Here is a 21037-nt window from a genome sequence, read left to right on the forward strand (position 1 = left end):
TAAAACTTTTCTCAATTTTTACACCAAAAGGAAAAGCCCTTATCAGTTTTTTGTGATCTCTCCCATTTTCCTTGAAGTTTCAATCATATAATATCAGATTGATCTTACAATGATGCTGACATGCAGTGTAACTAATGTACAGTTTCCAATTTTTTATAATCTTAGAGTAATAATTCTCCGACAGACAGTAGAAGTTTAGAAATTCATAGAACATCAAGGATAAACCATCAAAAGCACTAGGAAGTTAATCTTGTGATTTGAAATCCAGTAGGCCACAGCCATCCATTCACACAAAATGTAATTTGTTCTTCATATTTAACAGCAGCATGGACACGCACCTCATCTGTTTCTTGCCTTATCATCACCAAAATAAGGAATTAACCAAAGACTCTGTGCCGCACTGCAGGTTTCATTCCCCTCCTTGGAGAAATTGGCGATTTCAAGGATAGGCAAATTAAAGATGATATGGTATGGTCTAGTTGCTCCAGACGCTTTCAAGAAATTGACAAAGATTAAAGTGGAAAGCTGTAATAAGCTGGAGCATGTGTTCAAATCCGATATGGCACAATCTTCTGTGAACCTTGAAAAGCTGAGCATTACAGACTGCTCTTCATTATCGGTCATATACGATCTGCAAGGGCTCATAGTGAACCCAGGAGTGGAAAATGCTGCCACCACTGCCCATCTGAAAGAATTGAATCTGCATGGGTTGAGCGAGTTAAAGCATATATGGAACGGGGACCCCACAGGAATCGTCAGCTTTCAGAACTTGTCCACTGTTGATGTTACTAGATGTGGAAGTCTCACGTATCTTTTCCCTGCCTCTCTGGCAGAAAGCCTTCTGAAGCTCGAGAAGCTGACGATTAGGACATCTGGCCAGCTAGAGGTGGTTGTTGCTGACAATGAAGTGGACAAAGTATCCGATGACCGCAAACTTCTTTTTCCAGAACTGGAAGACCTCACACTTGAGAAATTACAGGAACTCAAGAGCTTCCATTCAGGCAGGTGTATTTCGCAGTTCCCTTTCTTGAAAAAATTGACAGTTGAAGGGGCGGGCGACCTAGTGGAGCTCCTTGCTTCTGACTTTGGGAGTTTCTCAGCGCCATCTAAAAAAAGTTCTCCAGTCCAACAACCTTTCTTCTTAGTTGATAAGGTGTGTGACATACCTACTCTCCCACAGCTTATGTTCCTGGTTTAGTTTTAGTTTTTGCACAAACTGACTAATTAGGTTAAGTGTGCCAGAGCGCTCACTGCCAACCTGTCTCAATTGGGCAAAACAATTCTCAGAAAATAAATAAAAGAAATTGTAATGTCGCAGGTTTCATTCCCTCGGTTGGAGGAATTAAGTATTAGAGGCATGAAGAATTTAGGAACGGTATGGCGCGGTCAAATAACTGGAGAATATTGTTTCAGCAAACTTAAAGAGATCACTGTAGAAAGCTGTGCTGCACTGGTTACCATATTCCCTCCCAACACGGTGCGTGCATTACGGAAACTCGAGAAGCTACATGTAGAATTTTGTCCTTCATTGAGGGTCATCTATGACATGCAAGGACTCACTCAGGACAGAGTGGAATATTCTGATCACGTTGTTGTTGGGGCCCAGCTGAAAGAATTGCATCTTTGGAATTTACCAAAATTAGAGCACATCTGGAACATTGCACATCCAGGAAGGATTCTCAGCTTTCACAACCTGGGCTCGGTCAAAGTTAGGAAATGCGAGAGTCTCAAGTATGTCTTCCCTCCCTCTGTGGCGAAGGTTCTTTACAACCTTGACGTGCTGTGGATAGAGAATAATAGAGGGCTAGAGGAGATTGTTGCAGCGGCAGTTGAGAAAGCCGAAATAGCTGCGGGTACCTCGGAATTTGTATTTCCTCGGGCTACAAGTCTGAAGCTCTCTGGACTCCTGGGGCTCAACAGTTTCTGCCAAAGGCGGCATATCTCCAAATGGCCCTCGTTGGAAGAATTGGAGATCGACGGCTGCGATCGCATCCAAACATTGTTCTGTCATATCGATTTTTTCCAAGATGCACCGGGTAACAGGAATGATGTGGAATCTCCTCCTCAGCAAACCCTCTTCTTGGTAGATAAGGTATGAACATTTATTTTTTTCTCTTACTTTTTAGTTGGTCAGCTAGCTATGACAAATTTAATGAGAAAATATTAGGTGAGATCACTAACACATCTCAAAACAGTTATATAACAGTTATTAGCTATAACACATATGTAATCAATTCAAGCACAATCCAAGGGAAAGGAAACTATAGTCTTCCCCTTAGACCAGGGACGGACGCAGGAATTCGTGTTAGGGGGAGCGAACTTCGAAACTTATGGTAAGGGAAAAAAAAAAATAAAGAAACGACCATTGAAAAAAATATCAAAAAATAAAAGGTAGATACATTAAACAGGAATAGTAACAATCAAATATAAATTATCCTATTGTGCTATTCTCCAAAAAGTAGATACATTAAGCTCCAAATTTCCAAGTTTAACATCGCAACCCCAAACATAAATAGTTACAAATTTCATAAGAATATAAATTTATGATCTTCCTTCGTCGCTTTAAGAGAATTTCTCGCTCAAAAGCTTAAGAACTATAAGTCAGCTTATCACCAGAACTCGAGGGACCCAGATGACATATACACTTCGCATTCACGATATTAAAAGAGAAAGAATACAAATTGCAACATAAAGGAGGATATGTTCTGCTGTACGAAACAATCGTTCAGTAAAGAGAATTGCCAAAGCTGAAACTTCCAGTTCATGTTCAAAAACTAGTTATTGGGAATCAATATTCTCAAAATCGCGAGTGCCCGTAGAATCGGACGATTTTACGAGTCCAGGTTCTCCAGCGAGTCAACTCGCAGCAAAATCGTTCCTTGGCTTAAAATTGCACTGAAACGCGAGTTGAAAAGGTAAAATCGGTAGACTCGCGTGTCTACAATCGATTCCACAAGTCTCTGTTGCTTCCCTCTTTTCTTCTTCCTCAAATCTATTGGGGTTTTCTCGTCGACCAGCAAGGTAGTAGCAGAGAGGCGGGGCAAACAAAACCCTCAATGGTTTGTTGGGGGGGGGGGGGGGGGGGGGGGGTTGGTGTTGGGGTGGAAGAAGGAAAGGGACCAGCGGCCCCAGTGATTTGAATTTAAAGGCCTCTTCTAAACTTTTATAACAAAATAAATAGAAAGAAACACAAATATATGGAATTAAAAGTGGGGCCCTATGTAATTTTCTCCATTCTCAGTTTCTTACTCAGAAAATATATATGTACTGCATAAGGCATATATATCAACTCTCATTTAAAAGTGATATATATATTTTGAATGATAATAATTAAAAAAATAATTGGGGGGGGGGGGGGTGGATTCATAAAGTTCTAGGGGGGAGAGGCGGAATTTAGATAATCATAGAATATATAAAGAAATTTACCTAATCTTAAATTTGGAAGGGGGAGATTGCCCCCCAGTCCCCTCGGTCCACCTTATCTTAGACTTCACAAATCATTGCCCTTTAATTAATAGTATTATAGTTATAATTACTATAAATACTAGTTTTCTCTCCCGTGTTGCACGGATTTTAAAAGAATAAATGGTATAAATTTGTAGCTCCTATTAACTTGTAAAAAATTTAATTTTTATATTATATAAATTTAAATGCGATAAATTCTGACTTGTTATAGAGGAGAATATATATATAGAAATATATCAAAATTTCTCAAGTAAGGAATTCATATATATATATATATATATATTATTGCATGCATAATAACTAAGATCCTAAATATTAATTTTCCTAACGGTAACTTATAAGATCTCACATTTTTTTTTCGATAAATTCCATAAAAGGTGTTGGATAAAAACATTATAAATTCTTCTTTGATAAATACAAACTCTGCCAAATATGCAAAAATCTCAATAAAATCTCATTTCACCGCCACTCTTGACCTGTTAAAATCTCAAGTTTTACCAAAAAAGGTGTAGCGTAATAGCGCACGCCCTCGCCTGTTGATCTAGAGGTTGCAGGTTCGATACCGAAAAGGACTACCCGTGCTCCTCTATTAGTTATTTAAAATTTCTCTTTCATTGTAATAGGTCTTATGCCTCCTTTGTAACAAAAAAAAAGTCTCACGCTTCATCGCTTTGACCAATAAAAACAATTGAGTACATGTATTTTGGGGATTAGCTTAAGTCCAGTGAATAAGTACAGTTTAAGTTAATCAGATCATAATACGAGACCTCCAGAATTAATATCATCCTTGAGCATTTTCCCAACCCCCAACCGCCATGGCAACTTCACATTGGTAGCATTTCTACTCCATATAGCCATTTCCTATTGCTCGGCACATAACTGGCTCAAGACGCCATGAGACTCACTGACTCTCACTCACATAGCTCAAAAACCTCGCCATTTCATTTCTAAATATCACCATTGATCGTATAAAAATACTTACACCACAATCCATGATATTGACAATCTGATGTAATATCGACAATACAGTTCATAAGATACAATTATAATCAAAATAAAAATACCAGTTTAAGAGTAGAATACTCATCTTACTTTTTTCTAGAATAATTTTTACTCAAAACACTCCCCGGTTCTTCCAACTCCCTCCCCGAGTGTTTTGACCGAAAGAATGAATTGGCCGGAGGAATAGAAATAAACAAATTTAAAAGGATAAAACTTAAAAGTAAGGCGGTGGTCCCACCGGAAAATAATAATAATAATAATAATAATAATAATAAGGCGGTGGCCAAAAGCAAACAATAGGCAAATGAGTGAAGGATTGACACATGGAAGGCGCCGGCTCTAGTTTCGGATTAAAAATTTCGATTGATTTTGAGGGATTGCTTGAATTTACTTTTTCCCGTGCTCTCTGTTGAGGGCAATAAAGATGGTGGCAACAAAATTGTTTGTTTTATTGTTTTATTATTATTTTTCTTTTATGTTTTTTAAACTTATAAAATAAAATTGCTATTTATTTAATTAAACGGGTAGATTTTCGGTTTGGTTTCATATCGAACCGAATACAACTTGTTCACAGGTGTGACTGAATATTGTCGAGAAAATGCATGATTGAAAATATCAATAGTCAAATTATGAGGCATTATTCTTAAGATAAAAAGATCCCGGACATGTGCACAGTCCGAATCTTACGTAGTGGGATCTAACGGCTAGAAAAAACTTCCTTGATTATTGTTTTTTCAGCTAACCTTGGTAGATTCTGTAATTAATTATTTGCATAAATCACAGAAAAATTCATGAACTTTTACTATTGTCAGATCACGAACTTTTAATTTTTACTGTGAAATCACAAACTTTCAATTTTGTGTCATATCTATCATTTCGTCAATTGCTTTTAAATTTTCCTTTCATTTGTTGCATGTATCGTTGCGTCAAAACAAATTTGAAACAAAACACAATAATAACAATAATATTTACAATAATAATAATAATAATAATAATAATAATAATAAGAAAAAAGGTAATTTTGATCCTCAATTTTTTATTTTTTTGTCATTTTCATCCTAAATCTTTATTTTTTGCTATTCTCATACTTAACCTTTTAATTTTTTGTCGTTTCAGTCCTACCATCCATTTTTCCGTTAAAAACCTCATTTTCCGTCCAAAAAATATTTTAAAATGATTATTATAAAATAGATAAAAATAATAAAATATAAAAAAAAAGGAAAAAAAGAAGGGGATGCGGCAGCTGTGGGTGCCCCCGCCACCATCCCCCGATGGAGGTTGCCGGGAGGGTTGGACCATGCCGGCGATCTCCGTGGTGGTGGTTAGTGTGGGTCGGTGGTGCCTAGACCCCTCGATTTTGACCGATTTCAGAGATCAGGGGAAATCTCGATCTTTGAAATCGGGGAGAAATCGTCACCAGCCCCCCGATGAAGTCGTCGGCGAGGTCCAATCCTCTTGGTGACCTCTGTTGGAGGCACGGCGAGGGGGTGATGGTGGGGGAGGTGTGGGTGTTGGCCGGCGGGGATGCCCCATGCCCTTTGATTTCAGATATCGGGATTCCCCCAATCTCTAAAAAATCAGGGCAAATCGAGGGGGCTTGGGCACCCCTTTTTCTCTTTTTATTATTTTTTAATTTTCAATTGTTTTATAACTTTCTATTTTTCAAAAATCATAATTATTTTTAAATTATTTTTTTGACAGAAAATGAGTTTTTAAAGGCAAAATAGACACTAGGACTAGAACGGTAAAAAGCAAAAGGTTTAGGATGAGAATGGAGAAATTAAAGGCTTATAATCAATATGACAAAAGCTCCAAATATTGAGAACTAAAATTGCCTTTTTCTCAAAATAACAATAACAATACGAATAATGATAAAAAAATCATAAACTTTTACTATTGTCTCAAATCTATATCAAACTTTTATTTTTGTCATAAGATGACGAATTTTCAATTCCCTCCCATATCCATCATGTCATCAACTGCCGTTAGCTTTTCCTTCCTTGATTCCACTTTTTAGAAGAGTTCATAGTAAAAGACAGTAATAATAAAATTATAAGAGTTTTCATTGATTGACCGAGAAAAAAAAAAGACAGTAATATATTTATTTTAGTAATAGAACTATAATTATGGTTTATATTTTATAATTCACATGTATACATGACATTGAATCGAAATTCATGATCGCTAGGACTTAATGAAATAAATACCAATGACTACACAATTATAGATAATTATCTTAGATATTACCTTTTCAATCGTTTTGATTCTGCGAGGGAATTACGTATTATTACTTTAGTTAGTTGCCACCACATCATTGTATCAAATTTCTCAATACATCTTAATTATGGTAATTATCAATAAGGAAATATTTATTCGCTTATGATAAGTATTTTAGATAATTATTCGTCTAAATAATTTTGCTAACCTGAAATAATTATTTTCTATTGTTTGTTATCTTCTTGTTACTTAAAGAAATTAAAAATTTTTGTCGCACAACACGTAGATTCTCCCATAGTTTTACATGGTATTACTGTAATCGTGTATCCGTCCCCTAAGAGCATTTGCAATGGGTGGCCCATTTTAGTGACCCTTCCCATTTTGGGGGCCTCACGTGGTGCCACGTCACCTCCAATGGATTGAAGAAAAAATTGTCTATCTGTTCCACAGTGGGACGGTGCATTTTGGGGGGCAATTTGTGACTCCACATGTTTTTTATTTTAAAAATTTTGCTTACACATTTTTTAACTGGGAAAGAGTGAAACGTGGTGCGCTTTGAGTGGAATGCGTCAATTGTCTCCTGGCCCTCTAATCCGGGCCTGGGGACAGTTTCTTGTGGGGGGAAGAAAAGTGTCCGAGCGTGGGGGCAATTGGGCCATTTTTTTAAAGCATTGCAGATGCTCAACATTAACTTAAAATTATCAAAATTAAAATTATTACTTAAAATAAAGAATAAAAAGTAATTTTCATAAGTACATGTTAGCCTGCGGCATAATTTTTCAATTGTCAAAATTAGCCAAAATCATATTTTTGAAAATATTTACCAAACATTACTTTTACGTTAAAAACAATTGAAAAAGCGCTTTTCAACCTCCAACTGCACTTTCAACGAACTGTAAGTGTAGAAACGTTATTAGGTGATCTTATATCGCCACGTGGCGTAAGAAAGCACCAATTAAATTGCATGAAACTAGGGATTTTGTGCTAATTACTCTGATAATTGTCATAATTATTTTTCATTAAAGAATTTTTATTGATTCTCCCACATCACGTCATTTGAGGTAAGATTATCTAAAATTTTATTATAAGTGCATATTGTAAATGTACACTTCCTCTCTGTCTAATCATTTCCAAAAGAAGATCCAATTTGTGAGCTGCATGCTACAGGTTTCCTTCCGTTGCTTGGAGAGATTGGAGATTTCATCCATGAACAGCCTGACAACAATATGGCACTCTCAAGTCGCTGCGGATTCTCTCAGCGAACTTATAGAAATCACGGTAGAAGGATGTGACAAACTGGTGACCTTGTTCCCCCCCGGCACAGTGCGTTCATTTCAAAACCTTGAGGTTCTAAAAATAAGAAGATGCAGTGCATTGAAAGTGGTGTATGAAATAGAGGAGAATGCTGGTTCTGATCTTCCTGGCTTGGTAGCGATCACCAAACTGAAAGAGCTGTCTCTTGCTGATTTGGCGAATTTGCAGCACATATGGAGAACGGACCCAAAAGGGATCCTTAGCTTTCAGAATTTAAGCTCAGCCTCAGTTATGGGATGCAGCAGCCTCAGGTATCTCTTCCATGCCTCTGTGGCACAAGCCCTCGTTCAGCTTGTTGAGCTGAAGGTAACAAAGTCCAGCCTAGAGGTAATTGTTGCGAAAGATGAAGGCATGCAACCGGCCAGTACCCTGGAATTTGTTTTCCCTCGAGCTACCAAGCTGGAGCTCTCAGACCTCTCGCAGCTCAAAAGCTTCTACCCAGGCAAATATATTTCTCGATGGCCCTCGCTGAGAGAGTTGATGATCTCTAAGAGCAACAAGGTTGAGATATTTGCTTTCGACTCGAAGAAATCCCAAGCAATAATCAGGAATGGCAATCAAGCTGAACAACCCCTGTTCTTGGTTGACAAGGTACATGCTTCCTATGCCACTCTCTCTCGTCTCCCCACTAGATTATGAAAATTATCGACACGCATTAGATGAGCAGAACAGGAATAACGAGATATTTCTAGCTATGTACTTTGAGTGCGAAATGGGGATTATGAATGATGAAGCATCCGCAGGGTAAGCTTCCAATTTTCATATCAGATAACAGATAAATTTCGGATGATCTTGGCAGGGAACATTTTCCAATGTGGAAACACTGCATATGCAACACAATGATAACATGAAACAGATCATATGGAGTGGGCGCAACCGTCCCAAGCTGACATGCTTCTCATCAGGGGTCCACTTCCATTTCGCGAACCTCACAACTCTGAAAGTTGAGAATTGCTGCTCTTTGAAGAACATACTCACCCCAAACATGGTGTCGGAACTCCCTTGGCTTGCAACACTAGAAATTAGGGACTGTGCAATGCTGGAGGCAGTGATTGTAAGAGAAAAGAAAGCTAGAAAACGTAACATCAGGCTTGCAAAGTTGAGATATATAACTCTAGAGTCCTTGCCCATGTTGGTTAGCTTCTGCCCTCATGGTTGCTTAATTCAATGTCCATCTTTGACGGAAATGGCCATAAAAAACTGTCCTGAAATGAGGAGATTCACTTCTCCACACCTGAAAGAGAAAGTGTCGAATGCGATGGATGAAAACAGCAAAGAATCATACTCAAATAGTGGTGATATTGACATACCTCAAGAAGCCTTCTTCAATGAAAAGGTCAGCTTCAATGCCCAGTTTCCTTGCATATATATAGTACATGTTCTTATTTGATTATAGATATGTCTTACGCTATGTATCACCATGAAAGGAATTCTCTTTAGGAACTTAAGAAAGAGAAGAACTAATTCAATTTGAGTATATTCATCATTGCTCTCGATACAAATTGCAGAGCCAAGCAAATCCACATCGCGTCACATCTAAGGGTTGATGATTGTATTTGATCTGTTTATGATTGACATTCTGCTGCTCCATGGTGATACTATTTCTATATGTTTTTATTTGATCTATGTGTCTTTATGTATACTGGAGTTTGTGTTGGTGCTACGTGCAGTGATACACGCACTGTTTTATTTAGACTTACTTCTAGAATTTTTATAAATATTTATTTTTTGCCAAAATTAATGATATAAAGAGAAAAAAAATTGCATGAGAAATATTGTTTTGAATAATTAATCGTACTACAGGCGATATTAAGCACATTTCAACTTTTGTAACATGATTTTTAAAATTTTAACTAATCCAACAAAAGGAAAGAAAAGAAAGTGCAAAAGAAATGTAGTAACGTGGAGGAGGGTGAAAAATAAATGGAGAGGAAATAGATGGAGAGAAGGGAAGTAGGAAGGAAGTAGTTGGTGGTTATTGTTTGAATTTACTTTTTCTAATCTTAATCTAATGATCCTTATTAATTGAATAAAAAAAAGGATCATTTTTGGCAAGTAAGAGTGAGACAAACTTACTTCTTCTCCCTTTATAACAGTAGAGATGCTTTCATTTTGTGCTAACAATGGAACTGAAGAATTGTTTAGGATCCTATCTCGTCTGAAAAAGGTTCTCTATTCCAACAACCTCTCCTCTTAGTTGATAAGGTGTGTGATATATATATCTACTCTCCCACGTTTTTTTGGTTCAGTTATAGTTTTTTGCACAAACTGACTAATTACGTTGAGTGTGGCATGAACAACTTTGCCGTATAGTAAACTCTTGTTGACTCTATCCCGTGCCAAAGCACGTCACATTGCCCATCATGTCTCAGAACGATCTAAAACAGCTTTCAAGCAAGATTTAATTGCTTTAGGGTGAATAATATATAGGGAAACCCTCTTTTAGTCTGTGGAAAATAACGAGGTGGTGGCCCCAGAACATAATCCTCATTTTGCTAATATTCCCCTGCAGATTTATGTTTGCAGTCAATTTCAGCAAATAATAAACGATTTCATCTAACATGCTAGAGGATTTCAGTAAATGCCTTGTTGAGAGGGGATCAAGGGTGTCCTCGAGGCATTTAGTGCATAATATAGGAAGAAGGAATATAACGTAAAATTTGTAATGAGCGTGCAGGTTTCATTCCCTCGATTGGAGGAATTAACAATTTCAGTTAGGAATGATATGGGGCGGTCAAGTAACTGAAGATTGTTTCAGCAAACTTAAAGAAATCACCGTACAAGGCTGTGATGCACTGGTTACCATATTCCCACCCTGCATGGTGCGTGCATTATGGAAACTCGAGAAGCTGATGGTAGAATCTTGTTCTTCATTGGAAGTCATCTACGATATGCAAGGGCTCACGGAGGGCAGCATGGAATATTCTGATCACGTTGTTGTTGGGACCCAGCTGAAAGAATTGAGACTTAGTGATTTACTAAAATTGGAGCACATCTGGAATACTGGAAATCCGGGAAGGATTCTCAGCTTTCACAACCTGGACTCGGTTGAAGTTGAGAAATGCGAGAGTCTCAAGTATCTCTTCCCTCCCTCTGTGGCAAAGGTTCTTTACAACCTCAGTGAGCTGGTGATAGAGGATAATAGAGGGCTAGAGGAGATAGTCACAGCTGCTGTTGATGAGGAAGTGGAAACAACTGCAGGTACCTCGGAATTTGTATTTCCTCGAGCTACACGTCTGAAGCTCTGTGGACTCCCGGGGCTCAAGAGTTTCTGCCAAAGGCGGCATATCTCCAAATGGCCCTCGTTGAAAACATTGCAGATCAATCGCTGCGACAGCATCCAGAACTTGTTCTGTGGAATCGACTTGTTCCAAGATGCACCTGGTAATGGTGTGGGTTCTCCTAATTCTCAACAAACCGGCCTCTTCTTGTTAGATAAGGTATGAACATTTATTATTTCTTTTCCTTTTTAATTGGTGATCAGCGAGCTAGCACAAATATCAAGAGAAAATATTATGTGAGGTAACACATCTCAAAGCAGTTATTAGCTATAACACATATGTAATCAATTCAATGCCGACCCAAGGGCAAGGTAACTAAGGCCTTTTCCGTAGGCCCATAAATTATTGCCCTCATATTAATAATAATAATATTATAATCATATTTACTACAATTATTATACTACTACATAATAAACTAAGATTCAAAATATTAATTTTACTAGCTATATGATCCTGCATTTTTCCCGATATAATCCATATATACATCAATAATAGATTAATTTTCTGTACAAATTCTGAAAATTTGGTAAGTACAAATTCCATTGAATACGCAGAGATCTCGATAAACTCTCACACTGGCCACTCTGACATATAAAAACAACTAAGAGGATATATTTTTAGGCTCGGCTTGAAGTCCACTGAATAACCCTAACCTAAAGTATATATCATAAAAATATGGCCCAGTCCTCTAGAACTCGGATCACCCTTAGCCCCATTCCAGTGAATTCCCCTGCAGATTTGTGTTTGCAATCAAATTCAGCAATAATAAACGATTTCATCTAACATGCTCGGAGATTTCAGCGGATGTATTTTTGAGAGAGGTGTCCTACAGGCATTTAGCGTATGATATAGGGAGAAAGAATATAATAAAAAATTTTGTAATATGCAGGTTTCATTCCCTCGATTGGAGGAATTAACAATTTCAGGCATGGAGAAGTTGGGAACGATATGGTGCACTCAGATAACTGGAGATTATTTCAGCAAACTTACGGAAATCACAGTAGAAAGTTGTGATGCACTGGTTACCATATTCCCACCCTGCATGGTGCGTGCATTATGGAAACTCGAGAAGCTGATGGTAGAATCTTGTTCTTCATTGGAAGTCATCTACGATATGCAAGGGCTCACGGAGGGCAGCATGGAATATTCTGATCACGTTGTTGTTGGGACCCAGCTGAAAGAATTGAGCCTTAGTGATTTACTAAAATTGGAGCACATCTGGAATACTGGAAATCCGGGAAGGATTCTCAGCTTTCACAACCTGGACTCGGTTGAAGTTGAGAAATGCGAGAGTCTCAAGTATCTCTTCCCTCCCTCTGTGGCAAAGGTTCTTTACAACCTCAGTGAGCTGGTGATAGAGGATAATAGAGGGCTAGAGGAGATAGTCACAGCTGCTGTTGATGAGGAAGTGGAAACAACTGCAGGTACCTCGGAATTTGTATTTCCTCGAGCTACACGTCTGAAGCTCTGTGGACTCCCGGGGCTCAAGAGTTTCTGCCAAAGGCGGCATATCTCCAAATGGCCCTCGTTGAAAACATTGCAGATCAATCGCTGCGACAGCATCCAGAACTTGTTCTGTGGAATCGACTTATTCCAAGATGCACTCTGTAACAGTAATGATGTGAATTCTCCTCCTCAACGAACTCTCTTCTTGGTAGATAAGGTATGGATCTTCTTCTAGTTTCTTTTTTCTTTTTAATTTGACAGCTTGCTAGCATATAATTGTCGAGACAATGTTAGGCGAGACTCATACATCTCAAAGCAATTATTACCCATAACACATGTAATCAGTTACAACTTCCAACTAATTCTCAAAGGTACACTTGCTTTCTTGGTAGATAAGGTATGGATGTTCTTCTAGTTTCTGTTTCTTTTTGATTTGACAGCTTGCTAGCATATATTTGTCGAGAAAATATTAGGCGAGGCTGATACATCTCAAAGCAATTATTAGCCGTAACACAAGTAATCAGTTACAACTTCCAACTAATTCTCTAAGGCACACGTTAAAGTAGCATCTGGATCAGCTATATAGAGGAGTCACTTGAAAACATCGGGAGTAATTCCTTGTACCAGGTCTATGGACTTGAGTTTTATTTTTTGTTCTAATGAAATAGAAATCGTACATAACTAATAAAGGGGCACGAATTTCCCTAACACGAGTATCGAACCTGGAACCTCTTGGCTACCAGGCGAGGGCGTATGCCACTGCACTGCACCACCCTCTTTGATCTATGGACCTCATTAGTAACCAAAAAAGTCGGAAATAATTCATCTTTCTTAGTAGTCTCTTAGAGAACAAACTTTCTTTTTCAGCCAAAAAAAGAAAAGGTGGGCTCCTTTCCAGTGAATTCACCTGCAGATTTATGTTTGCAGTCAAATTCAGCAATAATATATAATTTCATCTAACATGCTTGAAGATTTCAGTGAATGCCTTCTTGAGAGGGGTGTCCTTGAGGTATTTAGCGTATACTATATTGAGAAAGAATAAAACGAAAATTTTCTAATATGCAGGTTTCATTCCCTCGATTGGAGGAATTAACAATTTCAGGCCTGAAGAATTTAGGAATGATATGGGGCGGTCAAGTAACTGAAGATTGTTTCAGCAAACTTAAAGAAATCACCGTACAAGGCTGTGATGCACTGGTTACCATATTCCCACCCTGCATGGTGCGTGCATTATGGAAACTCGAGAAGCTGATGGTAGACTCTTGTTCTTCATTGGAAGTCATCTACGATATGCAAGGGCTCACGGAGGGCAGCATAAAATATTCTGATCACGTTCTTGTTGGGACCCAGCTGAAAGAATTGAGCCTTAGTGATTTACTAAAATTGGAGCACATCTGGAATATTGCAAATCCGGGAAGGATTCTCAGCTTTCACAGCCTGGACTCGGTTGAAGTTGAGAAATGCGAGTCTCAAGTATCTCTTCCCTCCCTCTGTGGCAAAGGTTCTTTACAACCTCAGTGAGCTGGTGATAGAGGATAATAGAGGGCTAGAGGAGATAGTCGCAGCATCAGTTGATGAGGAAGTGGAAACAGTTGCAAGTACCTCGGAATTTGTATTTCCTCGAGCTACACGTCTGAGGCTCTGTGGACTCCCGGGGCTCAAGAGTTTCTGCCAAAGGCGGCATATCTCCAAATGGCCCTCGTTGAAAACATTGCAGATCAATCGCTGCGACAGCATCCAGAACTTGTTCTGTGAAATTGACCTGTTCCAAGAAGCACCCGATAACTGTAACGATGTGGGTTCTTCTCCTCAACGGACCCTCTTCTTGGTAGATAAGGTATGGATCTTCTTCTAATTAATTTCTTTTCATTTTTAATTAGTCGGCTTGCTAGCATATATTCGTCGAGAAAATATTAGGCGACTCACTGATACATCTCAAACCAATTATTAGCTGTAACACACGTAATCAGTTACAACTTCCAACTAATTCTTTAGGTTACAGCCAGAGGAGTCGTTTGAAAACATTGGAGGTAATTCCTTGTACTAGGTTTATTAAGAGTTTATAAGAGATTGGGTACCACACGAAAAAATGGAATAAAAAAGCATGCGTTTATAAGAGATTGGGTATCACAATCTATGCTCGAGTTTTGGGTTGGAGATAGACCCAGTCGATTACAAAGTCTATGGATCTCATTTCTAATAAAAAAAAACGTAGGAAATAATTCAACTTTCCTAGTCTAGTCTCTCAGAGAATAAACTATCTTTTTCAAAAGAAAAGCTCTTTTATCTCCACGTGGGTTTGCAGTTTTATTTTTTCAATCTCTCTTGGGGGCTTACTCGGCCAATCTTCGAACGCCACATGACACCATTAAGTGCCACGTCGGCAATTCTGTTAAACTTAATGGAGAAATCAACGTCGTACCAAACGTGGTAATAAATCAAAAGTTAGCTTATTACCATGCAAAGAAAAATTATTTTGTGCTAAATATTGGAAAAGGTACACGTACGGTTTGTGTTTTTTCTTTTTGTTATTTATCCTTTTTCTTATTTATGCTTAAGGGTAATATGCAGTGTATAGTTTGAATATCAAGAATTTGTATAGAATCATAATCATTTATTTTATTTATATTTTGCAGTAATATCTAATATTTTATTGAGAAATCAATAAATATTCAACTTGTTATTGCACTTTTCTCCAAAAATTTTCTCCCTAGCTGGCATTTGATATTATGCCTACTTATTTTTTCTAATCTGATAATTATTTCATTGATGTAGGTTTTCTAGATATAATGTTTCCTTGGGAAAAAAATAATTCTTTTGATAACATAATAGTGGTAGTAGTTCTACATATGCTAAGAAATTAAGGTTGGATGTATACAGTGTCAATGATGTGTTGATATTCAATATATACTGTATTCAATAAAATTGTGGTAATAAACATCATTCATAGAACTATGTGTTTTACACATTATGAAATTTCACATATATATATATATATACATGTCATTAAATCAAAATTGATAATCTTTCTCAATAGGTCTTAATCTATTAATAATCAGAGTCTAGACAATTATCTTTCAATGATAATTATCTTAAATAGTTATTTTAGCAATTGTTTTATTTTTTCTAAGATAAATATTTTTATTACTAATTTAGTTGCCACCACATCATCGAATCGAAATTGTCAATTTTCTTGATACATATCAAAGAGGACATAATTATTTTCTTACTATAGGATTCTTAGGTTCTAACTATTTTTCATGCGCAACGATTGGGTACTTGCCAAGTTATAGATGATATTAGTTGTCTACCCTTCCCCTAAGCTGGCTCTAGCGGTTGCTTGACCTAGCTAGGAACAGTCATACGTGCATAAGCGCATACAATAAATTTACACTTCCTCTGTGTCCAATCATTTCCAGAAGAAGATCCAATCTGTGTGCTGCATGCTGCAGGTTTCCTTCATTTACTTGGAGAGATTGGAGATTTCAGAAATGAACAGACTGGTGACCTTGTTCCCCCCCGGCACAGTACGCTCATTTCAAAACCTTGAGGTTCTGAGCATAGAAAGTTGCGGTGCACTGGAAATGGTCTATAACATAGAGGAGAATGCCGATTCTGATCTTCCCAGCCCGGCAACAGTCACCAAACTGGAAAAGCTGTCTCTTACTGATTTGGCAAAACTGCAGCACATATGGAGAACGGACCCGAGAGGGATCCTCAGCTTTCAGAATTTAAGCTCAGTCTCAGTTATGGGATGCAGCAGCCTTGGGTATCTCTTCCATGCCTCTGTGGCAAAAGCCCTCGTCCTGCTTGTTGAGCTGGAGGTAAGAGAGTCCAGCCTAGAGGTAATTGTTGCGAAAGATGAAGGCATGCAACCGGCCAGTACCCTGGAATTTGTTTTCCCTCGAGCTACCAAGCTGGAGCTCTCAGACCTCTCGCAGCTCAAAAGCTTCTACCCAGGCAAATATATTTCTCGATGGCCCTCGCTGAGAGAGTTGATGATCTCTAAGAGCAACAAGGTTGAGATATTTGCTTTCGACTCAAAGAAATCCCAAGCAATAACCAGGAATGGCAATCAAGCTGAACAACCCCTGTTCTTGGTTGACAAGGTACATGCTTCCTATGCCACTCTCTCTCTTCTCTCCACTAGATTATGAAAATTATCGACACGCATTAGATGAGCAGAACAGGAATAACGAGATATTTCTAGCTATATACTTTGAGTGCGAAATGGGGATTATGAATGATGAAGCATCCGCAGGGTAAGCTTCCAATTTTCATATCAGATAACAGATAAATTTCGGATGATCTTGGCAGGGAACATTTTCCAATGTGGAAACACTGCATATGCAACACAATGATAACATGAAACAGATCATATGGAGTGGGCGCAACCGTCCCAAGCTGACATGCTTCTCATCAGGGGTACACTTCCATTTCGTGAACCTCACGACTCTGAAAGTTGAGAATTGCCGCTCTTTTGAGAACATACTCACCCCAAATATGGTGTCGGAAATCCCTTGCCTTGCAACACTAGAAATTAGAGACTGTGCGATGCTGAAGGCAGTGATTGTAGGGGAGAAGAAAGCGAGAAAACGTAACTTCAGGCTTGGAAAGTTGAGATGTATAACTCTAGAGTCCTTGCCCGAGTTGGTTAGCTTCTGCCCACATAGTTGCTTATTTGAATGTCCATCTTTGATGAACATGACCATAAAAAACTGTCCTAAAATGAGGACATTCCTCACTTCTCCACACCTGAAAGAGAAATTGTCCAATCCGGTGGGTGAAAGAAGCAAAGAAGCATGCATGGATAGTGGTGACATTAACATCCCTCAAGAACCCTTCTTCAGTAAAAAGGTTGGTTTAAATCCCCAGATTTCTTGTTCTTTCTTACCTTGTTTTAAGTGCTTTACTATCCATCACCGTGAAGGAATTCTTCTTGGGAACTTCACTGGAAAGGGAAACAAATTTAAATTGAGTATATTCATGGTTGCTCTTGATGCAAATTGCAACGCCACATCACCTCACTTATAGCATTTGGTGACTGTATTTGATTTGTTGATGATTGACATTTACTTCTGTTCCATGGTGATATTTACTGGAAAAGTACATGCATTTCCATGTGTTTGGGTTTCATTTCGTGCAAAGAATGAAGGAAGAATTGTTTAGGATTGAATCATGTCCCCGTACTAATAATACAGTTGAATTAATGCAAACTCCAGGTTCAGTTCCCTAGCTTGCAAATACTGGTGCTTTCCCATATGGAGAGCTTGAGCATGATATGGCATGACGTACTTGCAGAGAAGTCATTTGATAAACTGAGGGATGTCAAGATCTATCATTGCAGAAAGCTGATGAGAATATTTCCGCCCAAAACTGCTCTTGAAAGATTCAGGAATCTGGAGAAGCTGCGTATAGCTTATTGTGATTCATTGGAAGTAGTGTTCGACATTGCCGGCCAGTGCCATGATCCTGTAATAAAGATGTCGTTGAGAAAACTGTGTCTGTCTAATCTGCCAAAGCTGCGGAGCGTGTGCAATGCAGATATTGGCGGAACCATCAGCTTTGACAGCCTAAAGCCTGTGCGAGATATTGCATGTCCGAAGCTTGAAAATTCCTCGGGGATTGCCTTTACAGGAGAAGAAAGTCAGGATCTAGAAGAAAGTTCGGAGGCAGACTTGTATAGTGACTGAAAGTCAGGATATTGACGGCACCGTCAGCTTTGAAGACCTGAACCCAGTGCGAGTTATTGAATGCCCAAATCTCAAAAATTACGGGGGACTGGCTTTGTTACTGAATAATGCAAAAGAAGGAGATAAAGTGTAATTGTCTCCGTGGGAGTCGCTCGTACTTCTACATTCTTGCAGCTTTAGGAGAAAAGATGTCTATTTATAGATGGCTGCGATGAAGGAACAATTTGCTCTAGTCAACAGATACATCATTTTGTTCAATTTCTTTGTTGCTATTGGACTAATTGTGGCGAGACCTCGCTCGCAAGTACACTTAACTAGCATTACCTCCTGCAGTGTCAATTTCTTGCATACTGAATATGTATCTATATGTTATATACAATGGCATATGGATACTTTTGTTAGTCTTATATTGCTCGCAGTCCGAAACAATGAAAAGCTTGGTAAGCTTTCCTAGGATCAAAATTTTACTTAAAAAAAAAAAGTCGAAAAAGTGGTATATATCGATCCTATTAATTATCTACCATGAAAAAGAATGTTTTAGTAAATAGGGTGAGGCTGAGAGCAGAGCCCTTTCATCCTCTGCTTCCTAATTCATTTCGCTCTTTCAACTATCCAATGTACCTCACGGGGCATTAAAAATGATACGGCTTTTTCCACCCGAAAAGAAAAATGATACGACTTCGATAATCTTGACTACTCATGTCCAAATTATATTCTTCACATCATCGTGTTTTTCAGGAAGAGGTATAAATAAATGTCCGTATGTCCCCTGCTTCATAGATTTTGTTGTCTACAAGAAACAAGATCTTGTCGTGCTGGATACCTTTTTATAGCATGAATGAATGTGAATCCCACCGGAAGAATCTGGCACGTGAGAGATTCTCCAACCCCACCATGTTCATGTTCGATCACACTGCTCAGAATTTCCATTTCTGTGGCATCCAATTGTATTCCCGTATAAAGTGGACTTTCCACCAGCACGTGGGATGCTTTTTGGGTGGACTTATAAATTATACAGACCATAAGAATCTAGGAATAAATCCAGATATACCAACACCTTGCATGGAAATATAATGCAGTGCCAATGAATATTAGGATAATATCCATATATATCCCATGTCGTCTTGCTAGAGGACAGTAATACCCTCTCAGCGTTCTTAAACCGCGGTGACATGTGATGTTATTGTTCTATAATGAAACTGTTGTATTCCAAACTAGTCATAAAATCCGTGCGTCGCACGGCATAATTCCACCAATTTGAAAAAATATATAATTACAAATTAAAAAGAAAAATTACTTGGAGAATCAAAAGTGAAACAAAAATAATAAAATAAACAAACAATCATCGCGTTTAGTGGTAGAATAACTTACTTCTTGAGAGCATATATATAGGTAGCAATACATTTCTGGAGATGAAACTCACATCACTAATCTTGAAAAAAAATATTAAAAAAACAAAAAAATAAGAGAAAAATGAGAGAATGATAATTTTCGATAAAAATGAGAGAAAAACAAAGTATAAATTTAATCAACTCACTTGCATCTAGATATATATATAGTTTCGAGAGCTCGCGTCTAATTGTAGATGTATTCTTTGAGCGCTAAATATGTTCATATTTATGTGTGTGATAATTCACATTTATAACTACCATACAAAGTATAGATAAAATATAATTTGATTTGTCTTTCTTTTTTTCGGTGAACAAATCTGATTTGTTTTTTGAAAAGAAAATATAATATATATATATATATAAATATTATCTAATCTATTTTTAAAAATATATATTTGCAAAAACATATAATTTATATATACTTTTTCTTACTATATACTAAAGAATGTCCACATAACCATATATTAACATATTTTATATTATGCATGAATATATACTAATATATATACTTATTTTGATGTTAATATTTATTTATAAAATGTTAATATTTATTTCAAAAATATTTGAGATTATTGAATAATATCTATACGTATAATAAAATTTTCTCATTTATTTCAAATACATTCTATTATATAGATTATAAAAATTGAAGAAATCAAGAAATTGGATTTTATAATGAGATATCTTTAAAAAAATATTTTTTATAAAAAATAATTCCAAAAATAAAATATTCAAAAAATCTAGAACATTCCATATATATCTATAAGAATATTATCTAATCTATTTTTAAAAAACTAGATATATATATATATATATATATATATAACAATATAATTCATATATACTTTTTCTTATTATATATACTAAAAGTTATCCACATAACCATATATTAATATATCTATATTATGTATGAATATAAAATAATATATACATATATCAATATTTATGTGATGAGATATTATTTTTTATTTTAGAAAATTCAAGATTTTTTAGTAATATATATTATAAAAATTTAAAAAAAATCAAAAAATCGTATTTTATGCTGAGATATCTTTTAAAAATTGTAAAAAGCGCCATTTAGAAAATTCATATTGTATTCAACGAAGATTAAATGGAATATTATTTCAGAAGATTTTGTTACTGATTTTATAATTGAGTATAATTTAAGATTTTGAAAAACTCAAAAAATAAGAAAATTTCATTCAGAAACTGAGCATTCTAAGGCCAT

The 21037-nt window shown here is 37.0% G+C and overlaps 2 protein-coding genes and 1 long non-coding RNA gene across 4 annotated transcripts; 2 read left to right on the top strand and 1 right to left on the bottom strand.

The window, feature by feature from the left end:
- The first annotated feature begins 388 nt into the window (after nt 1–388).
- Nucleotides 389–10878, top strand: LOC116187327. Its single transcript, XM_031515986.1, has 5 exons — nt 389–1153; nt 1319–2092; nt 7852–8589; nt 8798–9334; nt 10676–10878. Exons 1-5 carry the CDS (start codon nt 461–463, stop codon nt 10742–10744), a joined length of 2811 nt encoding a protein of 936 aa, XP_031371846.1. The 5' UTR covers nt 389–460; the 3' UTR covers nt 10745–10878.
- A 408-nt stretch (nt 10879–11286) lies between these two features.
- Nucleotides 11287–12802, bottom strand: LOC116187347. Of its 2 annotated transcripts, none has more exons than XR_004152034.1 (3): nt 12708–12802; nt 12270–12453; nt 11287–12009 (listed from the first exon to the last, which is right to left on the bottom strand). It is a non-coding gene; the product is annotated as an uncharacterized LOC116187347 (long non-coding RNA). The 2 variants fall into 2 exon arrangements; XR_004152035.1 differs by lacking the exon at nt 12708–12802 and adding an exon at nt 12541–12679.
- Nucleotides 12803–13686: 884 nt separating this feature from the next.
- Nucleotides 13687–18839, top strand: LOC116206942. Its single transcript, XM_031539784.1, has 6 exons — nt 13687–13734; nt 13791–13946; nt 14179–14562; nt 16178–16834; nt 17043–17582; nt 17948–18839. The coding sequence occupies exons 1-6, from the start codon at nt 13687–13689 to the stop codon at nt 18416–18418; spliced, it is 2256 nt and encodes a 751-aa protein (XP_031395644.1). The 3' UTR covers nt 18419–18839.
- Nucleotides 18840–21037: the final 2198 nt, after the last annotated feature.

This window comes from Punica granatum, chromosome 1 (assembly GCF_007655135.1).
Source record: "Punica granatum isolate Tunisia-2019 chromosome 1, ASM765513v2, whole genome shotgun sequence".
NCBI classification, from domain to species: domain Eukaryota; kingdom Viridiplantae; phylum Streptophyta; class Magnoliopsida; order Myrtales; family Lythraceae; genus Punica; species Punica granatum.